The 19,385-nt window shown below is 38.6% G+C and overlaps 1 protein-coding gene and 1 long non-coding RNA gene across 2 annotated transcripts in view; both read left to right on the top strand.

The window, feature by feature from the left end:
* Positions 1–19,385, top strand: part of STK24 (serine/threonine kinase 24) — a 162,061-nt gene that overhangs the window by 141,552 nt on the left and 1,124 nt on the right. The window contains exons 8-10 of the mRNA XM_077158569.1: positions 5,203–5,326; positions 12,113–12,181; positions 15,073–15,209. Coding sequence (XP_077014684.1) covers positions 5,203–5,326; positions 12,113–12,181; positions 15,073–15,209 — 330 coding nt within the window. The remainder of the gene's footprint in view (positions 1–5,202; positions 5,327–12,112; positions 12,182–15,072; positions 15,210–19,385) is intronic.
* On the top strand, positions 5,333–8,498 carry LOC143681495 (uncharacterized). Its single transcript, XR_013174678.1, has 2 exons — positions 5,333–7,878; positions 7,923–8,498. It is a non-coding gene; the product is annotated as an uncharacterized LOC143681495 (long non-coding RNA).

Here is a 19,385-nt window from a genome sequence, read left to right as displayed (position 1 = left end):
TAGTTTCCTTGTAGAAGGTTTGATCGATATACTGATATTTCTTTCAGCCCACACTAAAGAGAGAATTGAATTTATAAGATGTACCTTTGAAGTTCTAAACCACATGAAGCCTTAAGTTATGACTTGAAGGAAGGCTGGAGATGAGGAAAAGACTTCCATGATACCACAGTGCTCTCAGGGACAGACTGGACCCCAGGCATTTTTAAAGGGGAAAAGGAGTAGGATGCTATGGTTTACTAAAATTCAAAGTGATATCTCCACATGAGTGTATAATTGGCCATGTTCAAGGACATAGAGAATACCTACATACAAAAAGCTCCATGCATTCTCACAGGTAGCTGTGGCTTAACTCTAAATATACAGTGACTTGTTTTCAGGTACAGGGTGCCCTGTGAGTAAAACATGACTGACATACTCCTTCTACTTTCAGTAAGAGGCATTTTAGTTATCAATAGAAGATGCCATCTTGTGGGTTTTATACTTTTTCCAGGGTATTTGAATTTCTATCTACTTCTTCCCTATGATGTTTGGCAGATCTTATATACCTGCATGTATGAGTGTACAGCCTTATTCAGCTTTTTCTTTTGTGGGATTTCCATGGGCAGATAGTTAAAATTGTGCCAAGTGAACACATATTAAATGCTTCCTTCTATGAGCTGTCCAGCCTTTAAGAGATCTGAAAGTTCAATGTCCACAGAGCCGAAAATATTGCTTTTCATGATCTTGTGCTTGGCAGCAGATAATCCAGGTTGACATGATTGTTGTGATAGATGCCATGTGGGTCTGTTTGGTAGTCTTTCACCCTCTTGCTGTCACGAATAGAGCTTATCTGAGGAAGAATTGTGTGGTAGAAAGCCAGGCACACAGAACTTGACCTGGGTTCTTCCCCCCGCCCCCCATTTTACATTCTTTGCCTAGGGTACTGATGAGATGAAATTGCTTTAAATATACTTTTTTCTTCAGGGATTTTTTTGAGACATAATCATCCAAAATGTACAATCAGTGATTTACAAGATCATCAAAAAGCTATGCATTCATTATTACAGCTGATTTTTGAACATTTTCATTACTACAAAAACAATACAAATAAGAATAAAAATAATAGTAAAAACAACACCCAGAGTATCTCATACCTCCTATCTCCCCTTATTATTATTTATTTATTTTATTATTATTTTTTCTTACTCATCTGTCCATACACTGGATAAAGGGATTGCCAGTCACAAGGTTTTCACACTCACATGTTCATACCTTAAAAGCTCTATAGTAGATAATGCATAAGAATAACCTCCAGAAAGACCTCAGCTCTACTTGAAATCTCTTACCCACTGCAACTTTTTAATTATTATTTTTCATTTCTCTTGTACTTTTTTGTCGAGAAGGCTTTCTCATTCCCATGATGCCAGGGCCAGGCTCAGGCCCAGGAGTCATGTCCCATGTTGCCAGCGAGACTTACACCCCTGAAAGTCATGTCCCATGTAGTGGGGAGGGCAGTGAGTTCTGCTGAGTTCACTTAGAGAGAGACTACATCAGACCAGTAAAAGAGATTCTCTGGGTGTGACTCTTAGGTGTAATCATAATTAGGTTTAGTTTCTCTTTCGCAGGAATAAGTTTTATAAGGGCAAGCCCGAGATTGAGGGCTTGCCCATCAAATTGGCAAGAATATCAGGTCTTCCCTGGGTGCAGAAGTTTAATATTTCCGTCTTTTCTCCCAGTCCCTCAAGGGGACTTTGCAGATACTTTTTAATCTTCTGCCCAGTTTATTCTGGGATGTATTGGGGCATCACACCAACCTGTACAAATCAACAAGATCTCACTCCCTATTTATGTTTCCATGTAATTACAGTGTTCAAAGAAGCTTGACTACAAATTAAATTAGCGTGCTACTGATATAAATGTTGTACCAAATAAACATCACTTCCTTGGTTTCACAAAGAAGTTGAAGTTTTAAAGTACTGTCAATATTATCCTCTTTCCTTATTCTGATCTACCTTAGTCCTACCCAGATCAGCCTCATTCATATCTCTGAAGTCTGATCACTTTTTCAGTGTTTTTAACAGTTGCTGTATGGGGTAAGGCTGACTTTCATAGCTGCAGAACTCTAGCTCCGAGTCTCAGGTATCACACAAATTCCCAAAATGGCCAGGTTATGCACAAAGAGCTCAACATCTCAGAATTTTGAAATAACAATTACAACTCCAGAGTAGATGCGACTGCTGTAAGAATTTACAATCTAGAAACCTTTGCATTAGGCCCCAGTCTGATAACCTGGGCTCTCAAATTCAATTCTGAGAGTTTGCAGGTTATAGTTAGTCCATTTCATTGAGGCATTATAATATGTCTTTTCCTTTCTGGCTTCACTCAAAATACTGTCCTCAAGGTTCATTCACCTAGTTGCATGCCTGGATATTTAATTCCTTCTTGCAGTTGCTCAATAGTTCATTGTATGTAAACACCACAGTTCCCCCTCCTAGTCTTCAGTGACACACCCTTAGGCCACCTCCACCCACTGCAGTTCGTGAACACTGCCACTGTAAAAACCAGTTTGGATACCCTCAGTTCCTCCAAGTATACAACTAACTATGGGGTTGCAGGATCATACAGCAGCCCTACCCCTTGCCTCCTGTGGAGCCACCACACTGCCCTCCAGAGGGGCTGCACCACTCTAGTCCCTCCCAACAGTGAATAGGTACATCTCTCTACAGTTTTTTCAGCACTTATATCTCTCTGTTCACTTTTTTTTTCTTTGTATGCTATATGGCGGGGGTCACATTTTATTCTTTTTCCATGTGAGTATCCCCTTATTGCAGCACCATTTGTTGAATTTTTGTTTGGCTTTTCGTTTGCTTGTTTTGGGGACGTGCATGGGCTGGGAATTGAACCTGGGTCTCCTGCATGGCAGGTGGGAATTCTACCACTGAACTACCCTCGCACCCCCCCCCCCCCCCACACACACACACACACACACCAGTCTATTTTTTCCTCATGGGCCGGCGCTGGAAATCGAACCCGGATCTCTGGCATGGTAGACGAGAACGCTGCCTGCTGAGCCATGGTGGCCTGCCGTCTGTTCATTTTTATAAACAGTTTTATTCACACATCATGCTATCCAAACCAAGTACAAAATCAGTGGTTCTCGGTATAATCACATTGCCGTGCCTTCACCACCACAATTTTGATGAGGCATTTAATCACCATCCTTGTTCATTCTAGGCATCGCTAAGTTATATCTTAATAATCTTTATTCTCTGGCTTTCCTTCACATGTACCTACCCCGAGCCCTCCTCATTCAGCCATACTCACACTCAGCTTCTTTCTGTGTACTTACATTGTTGTGCTACCTTCAGATGATATTGTGCTATCCATTTCTGGATCTTTACAGTCAGTCCTCCTGAACATTCTGTACTCCTTCAGCATCAAATGACTAGTCTCTACCGTCTATCTCCTGATAACCTTTGTTCTCAAATTTAACTCTCAAAATTCACTTTTTTAAAGCATTTAAACTTATGTTTTTGTGATTCTGTGTTCTATTATGTGTGTGGTGTTGTAAAAGCCCCATACTAGAAAATTAATAAAAGTTAATTTTTAAGGTGCTCCGTTAGCTGAAGAGGCAAATTGGATATAGGAACAAATTAAATACTTCATGGGTAAGGAAGGCTGAATTGACTGCTCCAGAATGAAAGAAGGAATAAAGGAAGCAATTAGCAAAGTATCCTGTATTGAAGTGCTCCAAATCTAATCCCTCATGTGTTCTCCTTTGCACCTGCCAGAAGTTAAATGAACCATAGCCCAGGTCTAAATTCCAGAGCAGTAAAACCTGAATTTCTGGGAACTGGACCCAAAGTGTATTTTAAAGGTGACCAGATAGATGATTCTTACGTGCAGCCAAGATTGAGAAGCACTGATCTAGGAAGTTGTCAGAGTAATGCAGTTGAACATTTATGAGGGCTTGAATTAGAATGGTAGCAGTAAGGCTGAAAAATTTAAAAAAAAAATTGAGAGATTTAAAACATGGTGATGGTGTTGGATAAAGAGATGAAATTTCAGGCTTCAGAAACTTGATAGGTGATGTGCTTCTTACTGAGATGACAGTACTGGAAAGGAGGCTGGGGTAAAGAAGATGAGTTCAGTGTTGTGCATGTTGAGTTTGGACTTGCTTACAGGATATTTAAGAGATGAGGACCAGTTTAATACTGCATACAGAGGCTTGGAGTTCAAGTGAGAGTGAGCTGTCCTGGCAGATGGTACAAATTTAGAAGTCATCACTATATAAATAGTAATTGGAGCTATGAGACTGAATGGTGTCATTCAGAGTGTATAAGAAGAGTGAGGAGGGCCTGAGTCTTAGACCCAAACCTTAGGGGGCACAGCATAAGGGATCAAGCAGAATTTGTGAAAAGTTGTGGCCTGGCGATCTAGGCATAGGTGGCCATAGGAGTTGGGGAGGCTCTTTAGAGAAGGAGGGGGATAATCAGCAGGACTATTTGCTGCTGAGAGTTCAAACAGTATAAAGACCAAACAGTAAACTCACTTATATAGTGATGTGTTGACTTTTGGTGACTGTGGTGATAGTAGTTTGAGGGACATAGGGATTGGCGTGGGTTTGGGGATGAGCAGAAGCTAAAGAATGGAAGCAATGAATATAGATAACATATCTAAGAAATGTGGCCAAGAGGGTCAGAGCTGTAGCTGGAGGAGAGGCTGGATTAAGGAAAGATTGTTTTTTCTCATAAGGTGAGAGGAAGGAAAGTACATGAAGTATGTAAAAGTAGGGGACTGTGAGCAGAGGGTGGAGAGATTATTCTATAGAAGAGATTACTCTGTCCCTTTTAGTGGGAAGAAAGGACAGGTTTACAAATCCTGGCACATTTGTATGACTGGGAGTGGAAAGTTACAGAAACTGCATCTTGGTGATCTCTCTTTTCTCTGTGAGGAGGCAGAGTCTGCTTTTCAAAATTGAAGAGGATGGGATGGGATGGGGCATGGTTTGTGGGGAGTGGAGAAGATGGGAAGTAGTTCTGGAGGATAGGGGGCGTGAGTTGAAGAAGGCAATGTGAAGTCTGATGGGTAACGTTGAGCACACAGTTGGACTTGGAGATAGGAAATTTAGAGTACTATTGGTTTGCCTTCCCCAGATGGTCTCAGTTCCCCCCATAGGACCTATTTGGTATTGATGGAACTCACCTGGATTTCTGTTTTAAGGGAGACAGATGGCCAGGCGGCCGGAGGCAGTGACTCTGGGGACTGGATCTTCACAATCCGAGAAAAAGATCCAAAGAATCTTGAGAATGGAGCGCTTCAGCCATCGGATTTAGAAAGAAATAAGGTATATTTGCTTTTACCAAAATAGCTGAGAACTTAGATGGGAGTCTTGTCATCAGTCAACAGGGTTTCTGAACTTTTGTGTAACAGGATTTCTGACTTTTGTGTAAAACTTTCTGAGTGTGCTTGATCATCTCTTGGTGGCATCCTCTTGAACTCCCTTTTGCTGTTAGAGAATTCACAATCCAGAGATTCCTTTGTCTGATTACCCAATAATTCAGACCTGAGATTTTGGGCTTTGTTCAATTCTATACTGCTAACTTCTGCCCCTTTTAGCCCTACTATAAAATCAGAATTTCCTGACACTTGGAATTAAAATAAGAGCCAGGGTGGGGGAATGGGGAGCAAGCTGAAGTTTCATGTATGGGAACATGTCTGTTTTGCATATTACGTTTACACATAAAGGCACCATAATTTTTTATTTGAATTTTATTTAAGGAATTTAACAAAATATATAAAATAAAGCAGAATGCTATGTCTGCTTGGTGTAGCATTCTGGTGCTAGGATAGGAAGCTCCTCTTTTGCATGCATCCCATCCCAGATTTTGCCATCTAGGAAAAAGTAGTTTAAGGCAGCAAAAGCAGAATAAGGAATGGCCGAGTTGGGTGGCCTTGAACGAAGGCTTATCTCCTTTAATTTTTGAGTGGAATGCTTGGTAGAAGGAGAAGTTCTGTTTCTTAGTGAGTACAGGGGACAAATTCTTGTAGAGAGAGGAGCTCCTAAGGCCACTAGGAAGCACAAGCCCAGGAGAGGACAGAAACTTGGAAAAGAAAGGGAAGACCCAGCACTTTGCATTTGCTTTTGGCTGGTCTGCTTTATAGGAGCAGGGCTGAACACTAATGGAGAGGACTAGCCAATCTGCAAAGACTGTGAAAGGTATTTACATAGGCCTGCTTGGTTTTATTAGCTTCTGACAATCAGGAAAATCTCTGTGATATCACTAGCTCCAAACACAAGAAACAGATATTCCAGGACCTAAATCCCAGAGTTAACATTTTTAAATATTAAAATGTATAGTGTACCACAAAACATTACAAGACAAATAGGAAATGTACAAAGATATAATTTGTAACAAGTACAATAAAAGGTGGGATGAAGGGGTAAAGGAACAGGGTATGTGTATGTTATTGAAGTCAAGTCAAGTTGGTATCAAACTAAATATTATTATATATTTAGGATGTTAAATTTTAACCCCATAGCAACCACAAGGAAAATATATGAAAAATATATCCAGAAATAAATGAAAAGGGACTCAATATGGTACAATACAAAAAATCTAATTAACAGAAGAATGGAGGGACAAAAAGGTATACAACTTACAATGACTAATAGCAAAATGGCAGAATAAAATCCTGAATTATCAGTAGTTACTTTGAATATAAATGGATTAAATTTGCCAGTCTCAAATGGCAGAAAGTTGCAGAATGGATAAAAAGCATGCCCTGGGGTGCACAGGTGGTTTAGTGGTAGATTGCTTGCCCACTGTGTGGGAGGCCATGCACCCCTCCTCCCACCCCACCCCCAAAAAGTATGCCCTAACTATATGCTTTTTTCAAGAAACTCACTTTAATTAACAATAACATGGGTAGAAAGTGAAAGGATGGAAAAAAATTTACCATGGAAGTAACTAAAAGATAGCTGGGGTAGCTACACTAATATCAGAGAAAATAGAATGTGTCAAAAACTGTTAACAAGGTGCAAAGAAAGTCACCATGTACTGATAAAGAAGACTACTCAACAAGAAGACATAATTATAAATAGCTGTACATGTAATAGCAGAGCCCCAAAATATATTAAGCAAATATTGACAAATTTGAAGGGAAACTGACAGTTCTACATTGATAGTAAGAGACTTCAGTGCATCACTTTCCAATAATGGATGGAAGATCTATATAAAAGATTGCTAAAGAAATGCAAGACTTGAATAGTATAGTTCAAGCCTATCAGACGTATATAGAATACTTCACCCAGTAACAGATCTTCTCAAGTACACATGGACCACTCTCCAGGTTAGAGGCCATACCTTGGGATACAAACAAGTCTCAATTTCAAAAATATTAAAATCATGTATCTTCTCTGACCAAAATGAAATGAAGGTAGAACTCAATAACAGAAGGAGAAATAGAAAATTCCCAAATGGTAAATTAAAACAAAGTACTCTTAAATAAGCAGTTGGTTAAAGTAGAAGTCACAAGAAAAATTAGTAAGTGTCTTGAGGCAGATAAAAATGAAAACATACCAAAATTTTTGGTATTCAGAAAAGGCAGTGCTAAGGGGGGAGTTTATAGCTTATATTAAAAAAGAAGGAAGATGTCAAATCAGATCTAACCTCAAAACATGAGGAACTAGAAAAAGGGCAAAGTAAACCCAAAGTAGAAGGAAGGAACTAACAAAGATTAGAGCAGAAATAAATGAAATAGAGAATGAAAAGAAGCAAGAGCATCAGCAAAATCAAAAGTTGGATCTTTGAAACGATCAATAAAATTGACTAACCTTTAGTTAGACTGACAAAAAAAGTGAGGATACAAAAAATAAAATCAGAAATGAAAATCAAGGCATCACTACTGACCCTTCAGAAAAATCAGAAATGAAAATTAAGGCATCACTACTGACCCTTCAGAAATAAAAAGAACTGTTAGAAGATGCTCTGAACAACTGTATGCCAACAAATTAGATAACCTAAGTGAAGTGGACAAATTTCTAGAAATACACAAACCACCTACACTGATTTAAGAAGAAATAGAAGATCCCAACCAATACTTACTTGAATCGGTAATCGAAAACCTCCCAACAAAGAAAAACACAGTAGCAGATGGCTTCACACAAAGATTTTACCAAAGACTCCGAGAAGAATTAACACCAGTCCTACTCAAACTCTTTCAAAAATATTGAAGAGGTGAGAACATTCCCTAATTCATTTCATGAGACCAGTATTACCCTCATACTAAAGTCAGATAAAAACACCACAAGAAAACTATAGGCCAATATCTTACAAATTTAAATGCAAAAATCCTCAACAAAATACTGTTACAGTAAACCCAATAATTCATTAAAAGAATTACACACTGTGATTGAGTGGGATTGATACTGGGTATTAGTAGGTGGTTCAACTAAAGAAAATCAATTAAGGCAGTATGCTGCATTAACAGAAAGAAGGAAAAAAAAAAAAAAACAACCATACAATCGTCTCAAGTGATTCAGAACAGGCATTTGACAAAATCCAGCACCCCTTCTTGACAAAAAGACTTTAAAAACTAGGAATAAAAGGAAACTTCCTGAACATGATGAAAGGATATGAAAAACCCACAACTAACATCATACTAATGTTGAATGACTGAATGCGTTCCTTCTAAGATCAGGAACAAAACACTGTAACCACTGTTATTTGGCAAAGTACTGGAAGTTCTAGCAAGAGCAGTTACACAAGAGAGAAAGAATAGGCATTCAAATTAGAAAGGAAGAAGTTAAACTTTTCCTGTTTGCAGATGACATGGCCCTGTATACAGAAAATCCTGGAAAAAAAATCTACGAAACTCATAGAACAAATAACTTGATTCAGCAAAATGGCAGATAGACGATCAATACCCAAAAGTCAGTAGTATTTCTATACACTAGCAAAGAAAAATAAAAAGAAATTAAGGAAAAATATTCTATTTATAATAGACACTAAAAGAAGAAAATATCAAGAAATAAATCTAACCAAGGATGTAAAGGGCTTATACATAGAAAACTACACAATATTGCTAAAAGAAACCAATGAGGACCTAAGTTATTGGAATAATATTCTGTGTTCACTGATTAGAAGATTAAATGTTAAGATACTAACTATACCCAAAGTGATGGACAGATTCAGTGTAATCTCAGTCAGAACTCCAACAGTGTTTTACTGAAATGAAAGAGCCAATCATCTAATTTATATGGAAGAGTAAGGAGCTTGAATAGCCAAAGCCATCTTTAAAAAACAAAAAAAAATTGGAGGGCCCACCTTCCAAATCTTAACTTATTACAGTGCTATAGTAATCAAAACAACAGCATGGTACTGGCACAAGAGGAGACATTTAGACCAATGGAATCAACTTGAGAGCACAGAAATCAACCCTCATTTTATGGCCAGTTGATTTGGGGCAAGGCTGCCAACTCCACTCAGTTGGGAACTAACAGTCTTTTCAGTAAATGGTACAGGGAAAACTGGATCTCCATATATTAAAGAATGAAGGAGGATCCCCTATCTCACATCATATACAAAAATCAACTCAGAATGGATCAAGGACCTAAATATAAGAACCAGAACTATAAAATTCCTAAAAGAAAATGTAGGGAAGTATCTTCAAGACATGTGTTAGGCAGTGATTTCTTAGACTTCAACCCAGAGCATAAGCAACAGAAGGAAAAAAGTATATATATGGGACCTCATCAAAATAAAAAACTTGTGTGCATCAGAGGACTTTAATATGAAAGTAAAATGACATCTTGCACAATAGGAGAAAATATTTGGAAACTACATATAATAGAGGTTTAATATCCAAAATATATAAAGAAATCCTTCAACTCAACAGCAAAAAGACAAAAACAATCCAATTTAAAAATGGACAAGAGATTTGAATTGATAACTCTCCAAAGAATACATACAGATGGTTAATAAGCAACTGAAAAGATGCTCAATATCATTAGCCATTTGGGGAATGCAAATCAAAACCACAGTGAGATACCATTTCATACCAACTAGTATGGCTACTGTTTTAAAAAATGGAGAATTACAAGTATTGGAGAGAATGTGGAGAAATAGGAACACTTGTTCATTGTTGGTGGGAATGTCAAATGGTGTAGCTGGTGTAGAAAACAGTTTGGTGATTTCTCAGAAAGTTATAGCATAATCAGGCAGTTCCACTTCTATTACAGTTATACCCCAAAAATTGAAAGCAGGGACTTGAACCCATATTTACACACTTAAAGTCATGTGGCATTATTTCTCAGCCAGAAGATGAAAGCAACCCAAGTGAACAACTGATGAATGGATAAACAAAATGTGATATATACACACACACTGGAATATTATTCAGCCATAAAAAGGAATGAAGTTCTGTTACTTGTGACACAATAGGTGAACTTTGAAGGCATTATGTTGAGTGAAATAAGCCAAATACAAAAGAACAAATATTGTATGTATCACTGATAGGAAATAATAAGAATAAGAAAACTCAGAGATTCTAGAGTGTAGGTTACCAGTTGGGGTGGGGAATAGGGAGTTAATACTTGAATTGTATGGAGTTTCTGTTTGGGGTAATGGGAAAATTTTGGTAATTGATGGATGTAATAAGTACAGTGTTGTGAAGGTAATTAGCAGCACTGAATCACATACTTGAATGTGGTTAAAAGGGTAAATTTTAAGTTGTATGTATGTGTATTAGCTAGGGTTCTCTAAAGAAACTGAACCAGCAGGAGATATCTGTAGATATAAAATTTATGAAAGTGTCTCATGTAACCATGGGGATGTAGAGTCCAAGGTCTGTAGGGCAGGCCGCAAGCTGGTAACTCCAAAGAAGGTCTTCAGCAAACCCTCAGGAGAGGCTGGCTGAGCAACCGTGGGAACGTAGGGGTCCAGGGTCTGTAGGGCGGGCTATGAAGCTACCAGCTCTGATGAAGAGTCTGGATGAACTCCATAGGAGAGGGTGGCTGGCTGAAGCAGGAGGAAAACTGTCTCTTTTGAACCTTCCTTAAAAGCCTTCCTCTGATTAGATTAAGCATCACTCATTGCAGGAGACACTCCCCTTAGCTGATTACAAATGCAGTCAGCTGTGGGTGCAGCCAACGTGATCATGACTTAAGTCCATGAAATGCCCTCATAGCCACAGACAGGCCAGTGCTTGCCCAAACGGGTACCACCACCTGGCCAAGGAGACACATGAACCTGATCGTGACAATATGTTACTAAAATAAAAATTAAAAAGAATACTCATGGGACTGTACAACACAAATGGTGAATCCTAAGGTAAATCATGGATAACAGTTAGTAATATAATTATAAAAATATGCTTTTACCAACTGTAGTAAGTATACCACAGTAGTACTGATGTTATTAACAAAGGTGTTAATAATAGGGTGGTAGATTGGAACCCTGTATTTTCTGCATGATTTTTCTGAAAACTTTCAACTTGTATAGCTCAAAAAAAATGTATTGGTTTTGACTTTTATAGGAATACAGTTTCGATTAATTGATACATGGCCATTTAAATTTATGAAAGGTTTTGATTTTAGGATATTTTTTAAACAAAGTGGTAAAGTTTCCCTCAGTCAGTATAGAACCAGTTGTTCCTTGGTGATCTTACAGGTCTTGTTTTAACAAGTGGACAGGAATCATTGCATGTTTAGATAAGGGTTGCAAAAATAGTGGAAGACAGCCATTTGCAAGAGCCAACTTTGATCTTATTTACATTTCCAAAGTTTAATTAGCAAAGTACTTCTGTATGAACAATACAGAGGTGAAATTCAGCAGTACCTGTGCCCCACAAAATTCCACATGGTTTACTTAGTCCCTTTACACATGGAATCCAAAGACTGTATCATTTGCACAGGTGCATGGGTTTTGCATGTCACCTACAAATTAAACTTGTGGTAGCACTGTAGTCTAGGGAGACAGTGTATTGTCATTGCTGGGAACAGCGAACATTTCCTCAGGCTGAGGTTGAAGAAACAGATGTTAGGCTTCTATAGTCTAGATCTGAAGTTTATCGAATTATTCCAAATGTGAATGAGAATGTTAAATATTTCTGATTACTGTTTTCCCCCCAGATGAAAGACATCCCAAAGAGGCCTTTCTCTCAGTGTTTATCTACAATTATTTCTCCTCTGTTTGCAGAGGTAAGATACCCGAGTTACTTTGGTGTGGGAGGGAAGAAGAGGGTGGTAAGGGGGGAGGAAGATACAGTTCATCTTGTGATAATATTACCAGAAGTTGGGGTGCATTAAAAAGCAGGCAAAAGGGCAGTGCAACAGTGGCTCAGTGGCAGAATTCTCACCTGCCATGCCGGAGACCCTGGTTTGTTTCCCAGTGCCTGCCCATGTGAAAAAAAAAAAAAAAAGCAGGCAAAAGCAGGTTTGGAAAGTCTGCATTGTGCCTGGTCTAATGGCTTATCATCAGGCTCAGTCTCCCCAGTGCACTGCCATCCCCAGGCTGTGATCTTGTGTCATATCTCTCTTGGGAAATACTTGGTATGTCACAGCCCTGAGTAGATGGATGGGACATCAGTGCCCCAACCCAAGTCCATATGTTTTCAGTGTGATTTTTAACTTCATTTGTGACTCTTTTTGCAAAGTCTACTTGAATGCCGCCTTATCTCTTTGCCTCAAACAAATTTATGGCAAAGCAAAATGTAGACTTTCATTTAAAAACATCTGAGCCCTTCTGTTTCCCATTGTACCCCTGGATGTCACTTGACTCTTTACTCTCGATATGTAGTCATGTAATCAAAACAGGGCCACCCATTTTTCAGGGGCGAGTGGGGGCATGGCCTGGCCTTCCCAAGCCCCATTTTCAGTTCCTCATTCTGTCACTGGCTCCTTTTGTGTTAGTTCCCTGTTTCTTCTCAGCAAAGACTTCACCTGCCTTCTGGAGATGCCTGTGTGCATACTGCATTTTTGATATATTTTCAGGAATAGTTTTTATAAGAATGAGGAACGTTCTTCATCTTTTTGGAAGCTGATTTGTAATTAAGTTGGAGATCCCTCTTTATTTCACTTATTTGCATCCCCTTACTGGCTACAAATGAAGCCTGAGGTTTCAGCTGCTTGCAATTTGCAGCTTTGATGCAGGGTTGAAAAAACTGAACACACTCATTTCCGAAGGAAAACGATATATCACAGATCAGAGAAGCTGCTCTTTGTGCTTTGATCTTTGGCACTAGCTTTGGCAGATTTTCTGAGCATCTTTGGTCTTCCTGGGATGTCCATAGGATGCCATTTTGTCCTTTATTGTTGTTTGAGAGATTGGCCCTTGGGGTTTTCTTGGTGTTCAGTTGCTTTCCTATGACCCTGCCATTGCTAGTTTAATAGGATCAATCCAGCAATTTGGGAAATGGCGTAGATTTTCTCATTAGCTTGAGGCTGTTTATTTTTTATTGAGCACATGAAGAAACTGTGCCAAAGTCATTATTTAGCACCTACCCTTCAGTAACCCTAAGTGTAATATCCACTGATTTTTCTCAACCAGAAGTTTGAGTTGTCTCTTCCTATGTGTTTTACTGTCAATAATATTTAAAAATCTAGAGTTCAGTGTTTAAGGTGTGTTATTTTACAGTAACCATTAAAAAACTCAATAATAAGGATCATTATTCCTACTTTTACAAAGAGGAAGCTGAGGCTGAGCTATTGAGTGCCTCCCCTGCTATCACAGAGCAGTGTGTGCCCAGGCATCCAGCTCTTAGTAAAAAAAGAGTGGTGGAGCACATTTGCGGCAGGCTGTGGGCCTAGGAACTTTCCCAGGGCTGCTGCTTCTGCACTTCCTTCTTTCTGCTTTGTTTCTTATTTGAAACATATGGGTGGGTCACAGGGCAGGGTGGGGCTGTGGAAGAAAGTTGTTATAGGAAATGGGAGGGAGACTGGTAGATTGCAGCTTGTGCACTCAGGACTTATAATGCTGCTTTATTTATTTAATCATTGTAAAGTGATCAGGAGTCTTGGACCAATACAAGTGACTGTCTCAAGGTCAGCTGTGGTTGCAGTTTATGACAAAAAGGAAGTTAATGAGTTAGTGCTCTCGGAAATGTGTGTGGAAATGCTGAGGTCCTCGATCTCAGTTGGTCCATCTGGCATCAGACCTTTCTAGGTCTTCTGTCTGCCCCTCTAGGGATGAGAAGGAGAAGCCATTGTTTTTAGAGTGAGACCAGTTCTGGAAATGGCAGTGTTTTCACAACAGCTTTGAAATATCAAAAGCTAAATGTTTCATAAAGTAGTTCTTATTGGCCCTAAAGAAGGAGTGGAGGAAGGGGTGCTCCTGTAAAGGAGTTCATATTTGTTATCAACTGGAATCTCTTCTGAGATGCTTTTAGTCCTGAGCTGTGCTATATCTTGACCCAAGTAGCTCTTGTTTTCATATTTCACGGTTTCTGTGGACCTTAGATATAAAATTGACCTTAAAGCAAGGGAGGTATCTGAAGACACTTGTAATTACTCATGGGAGCAGAGGTGCCTTTACTTAGCCAAGAGTGGCCCGGCAGATTCCCAGAATGTAGGGCTGCTACTTATTTATTTGTATGAAATAGAATATTTTGACAGTACTCAGGACCAAAAAGACAATGTACTGGAGCAGAAACAAGCCTGTTAACATTATACTTGTTAGCAGTACTAGAGCTGAGCTTCAGTATTGAAATTAGAGCTGAAGTCGTTTCTGATAAGCTTTTAAATTGCTTCCTTGGTATAATATTAAGGTTGAAATGGGAAAGGAAAACAGAATAGGGGACAGACAATCACAATCATTTTGAAAAGGTCTGAAGAAAACTAGTCTCCCTTTTTGTCTGCAGAATAAAATTGTTTAGTTCCGACTATTGCCATTTCTATACATAATGTACTCAGAGCACTCAAAGAGCCTTTTGATAAAAAGGGAACAGCAGCTATCCAGAAGTCAAGCTGAAGCTGTTGCCTGGGCTTGGCATGACTGGAGTGTTACAATGCAGAGGTTCTGATTCTTAAAAATCACTGCTCATCAGTTCTCATGCTGACGCGTCACGTAGTTCTTCATGTTTGTGTGTTTTCAGTTGAAGGAGAAGAGCCAGGCGTGTGGAGGGAACATGGGGTCCATAGAAGAACTGCGAGGGGCCATCTACCTGGCAGAAGAGGCATGCCCTGGGATCTCCGACACCATGGTGGCCCAGCTTGTGCAGCGGCTCCAGAGGTAACTGCTGCCTCTGTGGAGGAGAGTCCCAGGGGAGGACAGGCTGGGTCCTCTATGCCCTTCTTAAACTGGGTTGGCAACCCTTTCAAATGGGCCAGAACTCAGTTTGTCAGCTTGGTGCTTTGTTCTTGGTCTGTTCTCGTTATCTTATAGGCCACTGAGTTGCAGCAGAATCAAGTTAGAAAAGATTTTGTTCTGAATTACAGAAATCAAATGTGAATCTGGAGGCCACTGAAAGGGCCACAGAACATGTGGATTTGTACCTGCTATCCCATAAATACAGAACATCTGGCTGTTCTTAATTGTGCAGCTTAATAAGCCATTGGGTATGATGTTTTATAACTCTCAATTTGGTTTCTTTTTTTTTTTTACATGGGCAGGCACTGGGGAATCGAACCCATGTCTCCGGCATAGCAGGCGAGAACTCGGCCACTGTGCCACCATTGCCCACCTACTCTCAATTTGGTTTTAAACCTTAAAATAGTGAAGTACCCTGAAATGCCCCTCCATTGGCTCCACGAACTAAAAGAGAATGGGCAAGGGGCATGTTCTTTCCCTTTTTTGGCTGTTCCAGTTCTCAAGACTGGCCGTAATGGCACATGTTCAACATGTGCTGGCCTGTGTGCCCCACCCCCTAACCCCCGGCCCATGCCTGTCTGGTGGCCCTCCTGCTGCAGCAGAAGTAAGTTGGGATCTTCCCTGCTATACTGTCAAGAGCGTGTTTTCAAGACTCCCACATAAAATAGAATCTCTCTGTACTGCATGGGCAGTTGTTTCCATCCCTGATATGGGACTTAGGAGGAGGGGGCTGGGTCCTGTCCACACCTCTGCCTCTTCAGGAGTCTCCTGAACTTGGGTGCCTTAATTTCAACTTTTTGATTTGCTTTAAGTTGAGGCTAGAAAATCAAAACTAATTAATTAATGCCTTCAATTTTGAGGCAATTGAAGAAATCAATTATTATCCTTTAGGACAATTTTCTTCTCTTCCTCCCTGTTTTTGGTACTGAAAGCAATGTAACAGCAGTACAGGAATAAAGGGAAACAGAACTTAAAAAGCCACCCATATTCTCACCCAGACAGCTTTATCATGTTAATGTGCATCTATTCAGGATGTGTATGCCCTTGTATTACTAATGTAACTTCATTATGGTATTTGTTGAAGTTTTTAGCCTGACTTACTGCTACATAAGTTTTTCCCCCATTAGTTAATATTGGTCCATTTTTTTGATTTTCCAAATGTTCTGATTGCCCAAAGAAATTTGGTGCCACTTTTCCATGTCTAATTCAAATCTCATTTATTTCTCATTTTAAAAAGCCAAACAATTTCAGTTAATGATAGGGCAATATTTTATTGGCAAACGCAGTCTTTCAGTTTTAATGATGAGAACAAAACTGCTTTGCGCAAAAGCTGATTTTTTTCCTCCACACTTAGAGGTGTGGAAGGCTTTATATGACTTTCTAAGTTATGGATGCGAACTTTTTATTTATTCCTTTAAAATTTCACTAAGTAAATATAAAGCCATGTAAATTTTACATATGATTGATTGCATAATAACCTTGAATACATAATAAACTATTTAATTTTATTCTTGTTATGCAGGTGTTCTCGGATTATAAATTGTGGACTCCCAGGAGTCCCTGAAACTTTAAGGGTATCTGTAAGAATAAAACTGTTGGGGGGGGGAAAAAAAGCCAGACAAATAGCACAAACCAGAAACTGGTGATGCTGTTATCTTGTTTCAAGTTTTGTTTTCTGCTGTGACTCAATTTCCCCAGCAGCTGAGGGCAGATTGTGAGGCCTGTACATGTTCACTTTATCACATTTTCCATTCCAGAGGCCCCTTTCTCTCCCTATTCTGCTTTTGTTTAGTTGCTGATCCAAGCTGTTCTGGTTATACCAGTGCTGTCCAGTGGAAATAAAATATGAGCTTCAAAAATGATTATAATTATATGTAGCCACATTTTAAAAGGTAAAAGAAACAGGTTTTATTTAAAAATTTTGTTTTAATAAGAATTTTTCTCACTATATCCAAAATATTTCAATTTTATTTTTTTTTGTTATGAAGACTGAAATCTTGTGTGTATTTTTACTCTTAATAGCACATCTCAATTCACAGTCATCAAATCAAGTGCTCAACAGCCATTTTATAGCTGTTTTCACATGTTGGACAGCACAATCTTTCCCTTCCTCACATCTGCATTTAAAGTCGTAAGTTAGTGATACAGAGACTCCAGTATATCTTCTTTTTCTCTCTCATTTTTTCCTTTGTGATGTGCATACCCCCTCTCTTTAGTCATCCAGTGACCCAGTCAGTGATTGAGGGTAGGGGATAGGGGGCTTACCTTGGGTGGCCTTCCTTGTCACTGTCAGTTTATCACTTTGAGCCTCCTCAAGCTTTTTTTTTTCTTTTTAACTTTTTTTTATTGTATAGTATAACATATATACAAAGCAAAGAAATAAAAAAGCAATAGTTTTCAAAGCACTCTTCAAAAAGTGGCTACAGGATAGATCCCAGAGTTTGTCATAGGCTACCATACAATCCTCTCATATTTTTTCTTCTAGCCTCCAGAATATAGGAGGCTAGAGGGCTTAAATATTTTTTATCATCACAATTGACTTTTTTTCCTTCTTTTTTTTGTGAACAAAAAAGCTATAAATTTTTCCAAGCACAGCACCACAATTAGTTGTAGAACATATTTCAGACTTTGACATGGGTTACAATTTCACACTTTTAGGATTTTATTTCTAGTTGTTCTACAATACTGGAGACTGACTAAAAAGATATCGTTTTAATGATTCAGCATTCATATTCATTTGTTAAGTCCTATCTTCGTGTGTACCTCTGGTCTTTCTATACCTCTCATTAGGGTTATTGGGCTATGGCAATTCTAAATTTTTTGTATTGGAAGGGTCTGTCATCCTCAAGGTTTTATTTGTGTCTACTACAAATAAGAAACTTAAAACCACAGTGGCTGTTGTGCATATACCTGCTAGCAGTTTTGCTCTCAGGCACATGACTTCAGTGGATCACATTAGAAAAAAATGAGCACTGCCTTTCCAAAGAATTTGTCTTTCTGTATATCTTAATTTGAATTAACCCATGGATGTTTTTGTGCAGTGTGAACTCATCCCATGATTTAGCCATTCATAGTTCTTGAAGTTCAAGTCTTAGGATCCATGGCAAAAGCCTGCTTTTGAAGAGGATCTTATGTAATCGCTTGTTCTCTGCAGAGTTCCATGTATTTTAAATTCTATAAAAGAGGAATTCTAGTTTAGAATGCTTGAGAAGAATCCCATTAAATACTTTATCTCTTCAGACATCTCCTGGGCCTGTGATTCAGGGTCAGTTTTAAGGTGGCTGAGGGAATCTATTGGCCATCAGGGCATCTCCAGCCCTTCTTTGTATTCTAAACAAGACTATATTCTAGGATTATTGAAAAACAAGAGTTGCGACCACTTTGGCCCAGTTATCATGATCATCATCATCTTCTATGCATGACCTTTCTATTATGTGTAAGGCATAACCTTATTCACTTTTTCACTTGTGCTAATTATAGTACACCATAATTTGCGTATACTTATTAATTTGTATGTTTTCATTTTGCTTAAAATCTAATTATAATTTTTATCCTTAAATATTTCACACAGTTTGTTGTAATTTACTTAACTGTTTCTCTAGTATTGAACATCTCAGTTATTTCCAAATTATAATTACAAAGGAACTCAAGAGAAATCTTTGTGCTAAATATATTGTTCTTTCTTTTGGACCAAATTTCTGAAACACTTCTAGGAAATGAAATATTGGGATAAGCATATTTTTGTGCCCAGAAAGGGCTTTCTATTATCCTACTCACATCAACCACATGTGTGCATCTCTGGAATCTTACACTTTGGGATATTAAAATACTTTTTTTTTTCAAATTGATGATAAATAGGTGTCTCATTACTGTTTTACTCACATTTCTTTGCTCTCCTGAAAAGCTCGACGCAATCTCGCTTTATGTGTATCTGTTTTATGAATTTAATCTATATGAAAAGGTTGTGTGTTGAGATCATGATTATCTTTTATGAATTTTTTAATATAATAGATTTAATAACCCATTGATACTCCACTTTTTTTTTTAACTAGCATTTTCAGTGAAAGCTAAGATTTGCTTTTTTGCTTTGGTTGTTGT

This window comes from Tamandua tetradactyla, chromosome 4 (assembly GCF_023851605.1).
Source record: "Tamandua tetradactyla isolate mTamTet1 chromosome 4, mTamTet1.pri, whole genome shotgun sequence".
NCBI lineage: Eukaryota > Metazoa > Chordata > Mammalia > Pilosa > Myrmecophagidae > Tamandua > Tamandua tetradactyla.
Note: the sequence above shows the minus strand (reverse complement) of the source record. Positions and strands in the feature narration are given on the sequence as shown.